The 11,735-nt window shown below is 39.7% G+C and overlaps 1 protein-coding gene across 1 annotated transcript in view; it reads right to left on the bottom strand.

Moving 5' to 3' along the window:
- Positions 1 to 11,735, bottom strand: part of LOC119250814 (cullin-4B-like) — a 106,999-nt gene that overhangs the window by 56,048 nt on the left and 39,216 nt on the right. The window contains exons 15-17 of the mRNA XM_054697755.1: positions 2,471 to 2,556; positions 1,921 to 2,028; positions 348 to 461 (exon numbers count right to left, since the gene is read on the bottom strand). Coding sequence (XP_054553730.1) covers positions 348 to 461; positions 1,921 to 2,028; positions 2,471 to 2,556 — 308 coding nt within the window. The remainder of the gene's footprint in view (positions 1 to 347; positions 462 to 1,920; positions 2,029 to 2,470; positions 2,557 to 11,735) is intronic.

The raw sequence follows: 11,735 nt of genomic DNA on the forward strand, positions 1-11,735 counted from the left end.
CTCAATGTCAAGCTTAGTGAGTAAATTCAATACCTGCTATCTGCCTTATGAGGCCAGAGCAGTAAATGTCCATGACTCCTGTAACAACTGACATTGGGTTTGAGACATAAGAGAGCAAAAGTCATGTCTCATTACTGCAGAGATTAATGTAAAGAAACATATGCACGTACCATTTCAAAAACTGATTTCTTCAAAATCATTCATCTATAATCCCAAATTCACTCATGTCTTCCAATAAATAAATATCTTTCTTCTTAAAATAAGACATACATTAAAAATATTCTTTGTCAAGATAAATGTGAGAAAGGTAAAAAGTAGAAGACCTAGTTTAAAAGTCTCTGGCTTACCTTTTTAAAGTCAGCTCTAAGAACACAGTGCCCAAGAGTCGACTGCCACTGAAGTTTCCGGCCACTGTGCTTGCTTAAGTAGAAATTTTTGAACTTTTCCTGAAGCCTTTCCATCTGCAGAAAAGATGCGGAAGAGCTATAAGTAAACTCTACACAAGTTACTCCTGAAGTCCTAAAAGTGATGTGTGTGTGTTGCATGTTATGTGTGTGTGTGTGATGGATGTATGTGTACACATACACATAATCAAGAATGGCTTACAACTGTGGATGAGAAATGGCATTTTGGAGTAAGAAAGGAGAGCCCTGTGAATTGTGAATTCTTCTAGTTCAACAATGTAGATTCAACAGTTTACATATGCTCCCCCTGAGATCCTACCAATTTAACAACATGATGATAAAATGCATTTAGTTAAGTCTTGTAAGTGAGTCCTCAGAGAATGGGAGATGGGACAACAGCTATTGGGATGTCAACACAATGTTTAAGAGGGACAACAAAAAGAAATGTGTAACTCCTTCAACAGAACAGAGAAAACTGAAGCTAAAGAACTCGCTAACTAAGCATTTCCAAAATGGGCAGAATTTGGAAAGGAAGTTTCATGGTTTCATGATTACTGAGCAGAGGATGAGAAGACTGAATTATGTGGTCTGAAAATTTTTTTTAAAGATTATTTATTTATTTATTTATACAAGCACTGGGTATAGTCAGAAGCATGGGAGGGTGACAGAATTCACCAGAGCCAGAGTGGGGAACAGAACAGGCAGACTGATGAAACACACTGCTGAGAGGAGCAGCGGGCAGCAGGGGAGGTCTGCGTTCCACGTGGGACCCCCACCCGGCGGCCAGGGATCGAATTGGCGCTGCGGAGGCTGTGGGCAGCTTCGTAACCCAGAGCTCAAGCACTGCGCCACCAGGGAGGCCCTGTGGGCTGAAATATTGTTATGATGTGTCCGTGTAATATGAGCATAAAACATCTTACACTGAAAAAGAATGAATATATAAACCATAATTGAATAATGCCATTGTAAAAACAAAATAAAAAGAAACAGGTAGAGTCAAACCCATATTTGACTACATAATAAAAAAGTAAGACTATTAAAACTATTGGAATAACTCAAAACTGAACCATATAATCTTGTTATCTCCATATAAAACTTCAAAAATACATTTTAAACTAGAGATTAAGATTAAATTTATAACAACATGAAACATGGCATAAGAGTTGTTAAAAATGGGTCTTCCTGGTGGCGCAAGGGGTTAAGCACAGCACTATGAAGCAATCCACAGCCTCTGCAGCACGAGTTCAATCCCTGGCCAGGGAGAAACCCACATGGCGAGGCAGACCTCTCCTGTCTTGCCCGCTGCTCCCCTCAGCAGTGTATTTCAGTCAGTCTGCCTGTTCTGTTCCCCACTCTGTCTCTAGTGGATCCTCTCACCCCCCACATCTCTGGCCTGTACCCCAGTTCTTGTATGCATAAATAAATAAATGTTAAAAAAAAAAAGAGTTGTTAAAATTGAAAAGGTGACATTTAAACCAATCTGCTATAACAAAGTTTCTTCTGCAATGACTCTTACCTCTCGGGGTAACTGTATTTCCTTAGGGATATAGGCTGGCCAAAAGCTTGCTGTCAGGATATTCACATTTAATTCAATATTCCCTGGCACATCCTGATTCTGCATGTGCTGCAAAAGACAAGCATCCATTGAAAAGTAATTTTTGACATTTACAAGACATAATGCTGTAACAGAAATTTATTTCTAAATATATGAAATCTTAATTACTAAATGTAAACATTACTTGTCTTGAAAAATAAAACTTACATTCTAACAAAATGCTGAAAAAAATCTAAGAATTGTACTTCAAACAACTAATTTCCTATCATATTTTTTAACTCCATCTTACTGCAAAAAAAGAGCTCAGGCAAGATGATAAAAGTGAATACAGCCCCCTCACTACCCCCACATAAAATTTTTGTTTATCTATGAAAGAAATGAAAAGTCAAATAAAGGCAGAAAAATTAATTGATAACATTAATAGTAGCTCTTCTTAAAAAGCATTCTATTCTTGTAAAAACTAACACTGAAGAAATTTACTTAAAAACAAAAATCTTTTAAATGATGATACCTGTTTTAACTGAACCATGATATCTTTGGAAAGTTCCATGTCTCTAAACATTCCTTGCAGTTTATTAGTGAAAGCAGACCCACATTCTGTAAAATATTTTAAAATAAACAATTAGACTTGGCATTAGAGGATTCCACAGAGCAGAGACTCGGGGAGTCCATCTTCTCCCCGTAAACACTAGAAACCTTGGCCTCCCCGGTGGCGCAGCGGTTGAGCGCTGGGTTGCGAAGCTGCCTGCAGCCTCTGCAGCACCAGTTCGATCCCTGGATGCTCCCCGGCCTCCGGAGGAGCGTCCCACATGGCGCGCAGACCTCTCCTGCCGCCCGCTGCTCCCCTCAGCAGTGTACTTCAGTCCTTCTGCCTGCTCTGCTCCCTGCTCTGGCTCTGGTGAATTCTCTCACCCTCCCGTGCTTCTGACTGTACCCAGTGCTTCTATAAATAAATAAATAAATAAAAATAATAAAAAAATCTTTAAAAAAAAAACACTAGAAACCTTATGATAACTGTCAGAATCTATCTTACTAGGATTCTGGAAATAAGTAAAAGGTTCTCAACAACCAAGTGAACACGTTACCAGGATAAAGGCAACTTAAATACAGTACATCTTTGTGACAGTTTATCTTACTCACTTCCTCCATAAAGCAGCAGTCTTAAGGATGACAGCTGCAGTTCCAAATTTTAGGACCTGATCTCAATGAACTGTATGTTTGTTTGGACCTGAATGTAGTTTTTTGGAGAAATTGATGGAAGAAATTTACCTTTGTGTCACCAAATTCAGAACTTTACCAATGTACCACATCTTCAAAGAGAACACTGCCCCAAACATTCAAAAACAAATAAGTTTCTCTTGCTGAAAGCATAATAATGTTTGGGGTAAACAACAGATACAACAAAAGGATAGAAGAATAAGCCAGGAAGTGGAAACCATAAGATTTGAAAAGTTTTGGTATAGACAAACTAGTATATCTCAATCAAGAAACATATTCAAAAAAGATCAGTGCAAACTTTACTGCGCGTGGTTGATACATGGGCTCTGAGAAAGGAAGAAGTAAGGCTAAAGTAGAGCTCTACATAGACTAAGAGAAACAGGAGTGGCCTAATACAGGAATCAATTTTAGGGCCTCCTTGGTGGTGCAAGGGGTTAAGTCTCAGCACTAAGAAGCTATCATCTGCACATCTGCCATGTCCCTCAGTTCTTGTATGCATACATAAATAATTTTTTTCAAAAAAAGAATCAAAGTTAAAAAAATACAGGGAAGTTCCATGTTTTGTTTTCTCTCTGTCTCTCTCTGTCTCTCTGTCTCTCTGTCTCTCTCTCGCTCTCTCCCCCCTTCCTCCCTCCCTCTCTCTCTCTCTCTCTCTCTCTCTTAGTAGAAAGAATAAGTATAGCCAATGCAGGACAAGTTGATCACAGGTCACATAGCTGACACACATAGCACAGCAGACTTCTACTGTCTCTCCTGCTACTCCCCTCAGCAGTGTATTTCAGTAAGTCTGCCTGTTTTGTTCCCTACTCTGTTTCTCTGTTTTGTTCCCCGCACATCTGGCCTGTCCCTTGGTTCTTGTATGCATACATAAATAAATCTTTTCAAAAAAAAAAAAAAAGAATCAATGTTAAACAAACACAGGGAAGTTCCATGTTTTGTTTGTTTGCTTGTTTCTTTTTTTTTTTTTTTTGGTAGTGTTGGCAAGGCAGGGGTCTATCCTACTCTGAGCATCTAATTTCCTTTGAAAAGTAATAGTTTTTCCTTTTACTCTAAGACTTGTAGGAAAATCTGTCCGTCACTACCTAGTTATTAAGGCAAAGCAAAGAGACTTCATTACCACACAATATAAGAAATACATCATAAAAAATAGTTGGAAAGTGCCACTAAACAAAAGAAGAACTGTAACCCCAAAACCACCACAACAAAACCTGGATTGGGAGATCTTCTGTTTTCTAAAGTTAACAGATAGCAATGTTGAAAATGTAAAATAACTGGCAACAGTCTAAGTAACAGAGACTTAGATCACCCATGAATACAATACAGCTCTTACATGGAAAAGCAAAGGTCAAGCAGAAAGGTCAATTCTAAAACCAAAGATACACAACATTTAAAGAAGAAAGGAAGTATGGTCACCTATAGCAACATCTGAAATGAACTTAAACTCTTAACACAGGCATTGGACTTAGCACAAAAATCACTGTAATTACTAAAACGTTACATGAACTATCTTAGTAATGGGTTAATGCCTATGGGTAGCCTGGACATAAACAGGGAGCCTAAAAGGAGACAAGAACAGATACCATACAGAGTTATAAATTATAAAAGGATTAAAATTACAAAAGAGATTTTGGAGGAGTGATTGCAATTTCAGAAAAGAAAAACTCACCCGCTGCAGAGCAACAGATGACCTGGGTAGGGAGAAAAGAACCAGTGAATGGGAAAATAAATCAAAGCATTAGGGGGAAAAGGATGTCCTAAAGTTAATCCCATACAGGCTTTGTGGACTCCACCCCACACTCCAGACCAAAGCCAAAAGACACTGGGAACTCCAAATCCCATCACCATCAAAGGGAAGGTGGCTGGGACCTGAGGGTGGGGTTAAGCAGCCAGGTTGGTATAAAGCCAGACCCGTGGGCTTTGGGGGGGTTCCCCCATTTTGGCGCTCCGCCAGCTCGCAGCGTCCGGCCAGCTCTGAGAGTACCTTTGTGTTTCCAGGTTGGCAGATCGGGTAGGAGGCATTAAAGACTTTATTTCCCTATTTTCTCCCTGAGTTTTACATTTTCCTTCTTTCCTTTTCCCTTGTAAATAAACCTTTTATTAACCTTTTGTGTGTGCCTGTAGTGGAGTATTAATAAGTCCTTTTTAAGCGTGCAGGTGAGGACCCACAGCCAGGCAACCCGTTTTATATCGGGGTTGCTCTATAACAAAAGGAAAGTATCTAATTTAAGAAGGACAAAGAAAAACAATAAAGATTAGGAAACAAGACCTATCTTGTACATGTACCTATCTGTACATGTGGGGTACAATCAACGTAAAAATGAGTACCAGGAAGTGCAGTGACAACAGAGAGAATATTTTCCCGTCTGTATTTCCCACATTTTCTTTACTAACGACAATAACCTATGTAAGCAGGAATCTCAAAGAACTCCAAGGTCAGGACAAACATTCAATTAGTTCAAACCCAAGTGCCTACTTACAAAGAACACACGGATACCCAAGAGCTCCATCCACCTCTGAATCAGAAAATGGGTGGGCAAGACTCCCAGAAAGGCTGCAGGTCCGAAAGACTAGGTAGACCTGTCCCACCTCCACCACTGGCATCAGGAGAAAGTTAGTGTAAAGAGTACAAACTGGGAAGTCGCTTTTTTTTTTTAAGATTTATTTTTTTATATTTATTTATTTATACAAGCACTGAGTACAGTCAGAAGCGCAGGAGGATGAGACAATTCACCAGAGCCAGAGCAGAAAGCAGAGCAGGCAGAAGGACCGAAGTACACTGCTGAGGGGAGCAGCAGGCGGCAGGAGAGGTCTGCGCGCCATGTGGGACCCTCCTCCAGTGGTGGTGGCCGGGCAGTAGCCGGGGATCGAACCAGCGCTGCAGAGGCTGTGGGCAGCTTCACAACCCAGCGCTCAACCGCTGAGCCACCAGGGAGGCCTGGAAGTCACTTTTGATCTAGAACTCAAGATACTATTGGAGCACATACAAATGAATGTGGAAGCAAGAGAGAGAAATAAAGAGGCTGAGCCAATACACTCTATTGCCCAAACACTTGGATATAAAACCTGAAATCATAAAATACACAGAAGAAAACAGAGTATTTCATGACATAAGATTTAATGATGCCTATGGGATTTGTCCTCAACAGCAAGGAAGAAAGCAAAAGAGAAGAGAGACACCTGGGGCTTTATCAAACTTGATGGAATCTTCAGAGAAGCAAGAGAGACAGTATCCAAAATGACAAGACACCCAAATGACTGAGAGAAAATATCTGTACACCACACACGTGACAAGGAACTGAGATCAGAGATGTACAAAGAACTCATAAGATGCCACAATAAAACAAAATCAAAAAGACAGGCCAAAGAACGAGACAGACAGTTCTCCCAAGAAGACATTCGGGTGGCCGGCAGATACAAGAGAACACGGTTAACATCACTTATTATTAGAGAAGGCAAGGGAGAACCACAATGAGGTACCATCTCCCACCCATGCAAAGGGCCATACAGAAAAGCTCAGAAACATCAAGCACTGCACAGGATGTGAATAAAGGGACCCCGCCTCCACTGCTCATGGGAATGCAGATGGGTCCAGGCCTTATGGAAAATAGTATGGAGGGTCTCAAAACATTAAACACTGATCTGCCATTTGGCCCAGTAATTCTACTCCTTAGACATCTGTCAAAAGAAATTTTTGAAGGATTTATCTTTGTGCATTTATGCACACAAGAGCTGGGGTGCAGGCCAGAGATACGGGTGTGAGACAGATTCACCAGAGACAGAGCAGGGAGCAGAACAGGCGGATTGAAACACACTGCTGAGGGGAGAATCGGGGAGACAGGAGAGGTCTGCTGCGCTATATGGGGCCTCTCCCTGCTTGGGATCAAACCGGAGCTGCAGAGGCTGCTGATAGCTTCAATGGGCTGAGACTTAATCCCTGCACCACCAGGGAGCACCACCCTCCATGCCTGTGTCATAGCAACTTTTAAAGTTGCACTCCCAAATTTACTGTAGCACTACCTGCTATAGCTAACTCATGGAAATAATCCAAGTGCCTCCAAACAGATGAGTGGACCAAGAAGATGTGGTTGGTACACACAACGGAATACTGCTATATGACTCAGTTAGCAAAAAAAGATAAACAACTACTATATGCTGCAGCATGGATGGAGTGGACAGGAATAACGCTGTCAGAGGGAGAAAGATAACGACTAGGTGTGGTCAGGATATGTGGAATATAAAGTAATTAAATTAGTAGTCACATCAAGGCAAGCTTAAAAACTAACCCTTGGTAGCTGAGTACAGAAACAGAGCACCGAGTGGAAGGGGTAAGAACAAAGTGGGAAGGAAGCAGTATGGACAATGATGGTGGACTACGGCAGTTAATTCCTGAATGGAGTACCCCAGCATGACCACAAGTAAGAATAAAAGATACTGTAACGTGCTGGGATTGTGGCAACTGAAGCATCTAATAATCTAGCAGATGTGCTTTTTCTACATGTTCTTTCTGGAATGCTGCAAAGAGTCAGAACCAGCAAAGGGAAATTAAAATCAGCACAGCAGCGCTAGGGCAACTGAAGCACCTAATGATCTAGCAGATGTGCTTTTTCTACATGTTCTTTCTGGAATGCTGCAAAGAGTCAGAACCAGCAAAGGGAAATTAAAATCAGCACAGCAGCGCTAGGACAACTGAAGCACCTAATGATCTAGCAGATGTGCTTTTTCTACATGTTCTTTCTGAAATGCTGCAAAGAGTAAGAACCAGCAAAGGGAAATTAAAATCAGCACAGCAGCGCCACCTTCCAGAGTATCAGTGTGGGGCTTTCTGAAAGTCAGAGGGAAACAAAGCCTTCTTTATATGAAGAAGGTACATTTACCACTTTAAACAGGATGGCAGACGCTTATTCAAAAAATTGGGACTGTGGGCCTTCCCGGTGGCGGAGGCACAGCTGTTGAACACTAGGCTGCAAAGCTTCCCGCAGCCTATACAGAGCCGGTTTGATCCCCAGCCACCTGCCAGTGAGGGTCTCACGTGGCATGCAGACCTCTCCTGCCTCCCGCTGCTCCCCTCAGCAGTATACTTCAGTCCGTCTGCCTGCTCTGCTCCCTGCTCTGGCTCTGGTGAATTCTCTCACCCTCCCGTGCTTCTGACTGTACTTAGTATTTGTATAAATAAATAAATAAATCTTAAAAAAAATGGGGACTGTAACTGAGATGAGAAAGCATACACAGTGAAAAAAATGAATGATGTCAAAATATACGAAAGTAAAAAAAACTATAAAAAATAAAAATATGGAAATTGGTAGTGGTAGTCATAAAATATTTTTTGCAGCACATCAACTCATAGGCACATAATATTTTATTTAAATGAGTTCAATGATAAAGTGTTCCTAATAACTTTATGAAAAATTAATTGAGCTATATAAAACTCAAAAAAGCAATTCAAGCAAGTAAAGGAATAATAAGCAAAGGGCAATTGTAATTAAAGTTTGGGATATTTAAAAGGACCAAACAAATTCTGAAGTTGAAGAACTCAGTAATCAGAGGAAGAATATATTAAATGAAGACTACATTAGGGGCCATATTTAATGGGGCATTCAGTTGAGGCAAAGACTTTGCAACTTGGGGGACAGAAAACAAAATATAATTCCACTGGTAAAGAAGAGAGAAAAAAGGTTTAAAATAAACAAAGGAAAACTATAAAATCAGAGAATTAGGATACCAGAGGAAAAAAAGGAAATATATAGGGAAAAGCAATTTTTAAACAACTGTGGCTGAGAACTTCTCAAACCAAGGAAAGGAATTATACACACACGTATGTTTCACAGGGTGTTTTACCCAGTGCTGGTTCTTGAGCAAGTATCCATCCTGGCTGTTAACAGACTTTAGCCTATACTTAAAGAAAGCCCAGCATCTTGGACAAAACACCTTGGTACGATCCCATGCAACCTCAACCTTCAATTCTACCACATCAATGCTCAAGGACCAGGAAAAAAAGCTGTCACACCTAACCCACAGAAATAAACACAGAGTGCCAAATAATATAGAAGAGAGAGGAATATATGCCATTGGGTGGATCAAGACAGAATCCCAGGAAAAAATCTTAATGCACCAGAATTAAGTAAACTCCCTGAAGAAACAGCAGGCCTCAATGACAGTTAGGCCAGAATGAGAATGCCATTCCAACAAGATGAACAAAATGGGGAAACACAACACAAGAACATATGAGAAAGCTCCAAACAGAAATTATAGATATAATGCCTGATATAAAAATTACAACAGAGTAGTACAACACAAGATTAGATGAAGCAGCAGTGCATTATCAGTCACCTAGAAGATAAGGTAGCGAAAGACACCTAATCAGAACAACAGCCGGAAAAAAGTATTTTTTAAATTTAAGATAGCTTAGAGAGTTATGGGATAACATAAAGACAACATTCACATTCTTGGGAGGAGGGAGAGGGGAAGGTACATGGATCTGATTTGAAGAAAGAATATCTGAAATGTTCCCTAACTTGGGGAGGGAAAGACTTCCAGACACAGGAAGTTCAAAGAGTTGTATACAGAATAAACACTAGCAGACACCAGCCACTTAGAAGTACTGCAACATCAAAAACAAAAATGTGGGATGATGGAGCGCAAAAACGTGCACTATTATTGAACCAAATAGGCCAAGGTTTTCTTGCTGTCAATTTTAAACAGGTTAGAAGCTTTATCTTCTAGGCAAAGCTCATGGTATTCTCAAAAAAAAAAAATAAAATGCATCGAAGAAACAAAATTAAAATGTAATCCCAAAGATAAATAAGAAAAGTAACAATCAGGAGAACTAAAGAACAGAGATGAATAACAAAAAGGCACAAAAAATAATAAATGGTGATTAAGTACTTGCATCAATAGTTACCTTAAAATGTATTGGTTGGAATTCATCAACTCAAAAGGCACAGAGTGACTGGGTAGAGTAAAAAAACAAAACTCAACTTCCTCAGTCTGCAGGAAATCCAGTTTTTTCTAAAGACAAACATCAGCTCAAAGTAAAAGGTTGGGAAACAACAACTGGTTTTATGTTGGGACACAAAACCTTACGTTGCGAGGCCAGAAACTAATGAAGATTGAAACAGTTTGAGCAATTTTCATCATTTGCAATGATATAAAACTAGAAAACCACTAAAACAAAGCTGGAAAAACCCCAACTATGTGAAGACTAAAAGCATACTTCTGATGAAGCCAATGGGTCAATAAGTCTATCCACGGAGAAATAAAAAATGCTTGGCAACATGCCTCCTTGGTGATGCAAGGGGTTAAGCACAACACTGTGAAGCTATCCATGACCACTACAGCACAAATTCGGTATCCTGCCCTGCCAGGGAGCTACCCATATGGCCCAGCAGACCTCTCATCTCACCCACTGCTCTCTCAGCAGTGTACTTCAGTCAATCTGCCTGTTCTGCTCCCCATTCTGTCTCTGCTGAATCCTCTCACCCCCCGCACCTGACCTGCACCCCAGTTCTATGCATAAAATAAATAAATCTTTCAAAAATACTTGGAAATAAACAAATACAAAGACACAGCTATAAGAATCTACAGGGTCTTTGGTAACAGGAGGAAACCTTAGAAACATACGTCAGTTAGACAAACCTTACACAGAAAGCAACTAGAAGAACAATGAAACCAAAATTCATCAGAACAAAGGAAAGAGTAAAACTTCAAACAGAAAGAAGTGAAATAGAAATTAAGGAAATAATACAAAAGGTCATTAAAATTAAGAGTTGATTCCTTTAAAAAAATTGATTCACCATAAACTTAAGACAAGATTTGCTAAGGAAAAAAAAGATATAAAACTAATAAGCAAAATCAAAAATGAAAGTTATTTGAAATACCAAAGGTCATAAGAGACTATGAGCATTTTTATATGAATAAGTTGGATAAGAGAAAATAATTACTAGAAGGACACAACCATCTGAGACATGAAGAAACACAAAACCTGAGTAGGCCAATTACAAGCTACGAAATAGTCATCAAAGACTTAAAAAAAAAAAAAAACTAACAAAAAAATCCAAGTCAGATGGCTTCACATGTAAATTCTACCAAATCTTTAAAAAGATCTAATACCCACCTCATAATCAGAAAAATTGACAATAAAATGCTTTCAAATACAAATTTATAAGGACAGAATTAATCTTTTGTCAAAAGTCATCTCCTGATCCAGTCATCTATTTTGGGGCTTTTGGGTTGTTTCCAAAGCTTAGCTATTGTAAAAAGTGCTGCTATAAACATAGGGGTACAGGTGCTCTTGGAATTAATGTTTCTGTGTCCACTGTGCAAATACCTAGGAGGGAATTGCTGGATCATATGGAAGCTCTATATTTAGTAAGAAATCTCCACACAGCTCTCCATAGTGGCTGGACCAGTTTGAACTCCCACCAGCAGTGCAGGAGAGTTCTTTTTTCTCCACAACTGCACCAACATTTGTTGTTGCTAGTTTTTTTTAATATGTGCCACGCTAACTGGTGTGAGATGGATCTCATTGTAGTTTTGATTTGCATTTCCCTGATTGCAAGTGA

This window comes from Talpa occidentalis, unplaced genomic scaffold (assembly GCF_014898055.3).
Source record: "Talpa occidentalis isolate TD23 unplaced genomic scaffold, MPIMG_talOcc4v2.1 talOcc4.18, whole genome shotgun sequence".
NCBI classification, from domain to species: domain Eukaryota; kingdom Metazoa; phylum Chordata; class Mammalia; order Eulipotyphla; family Talpidae; genus Talpa; species Talpa occidentalis.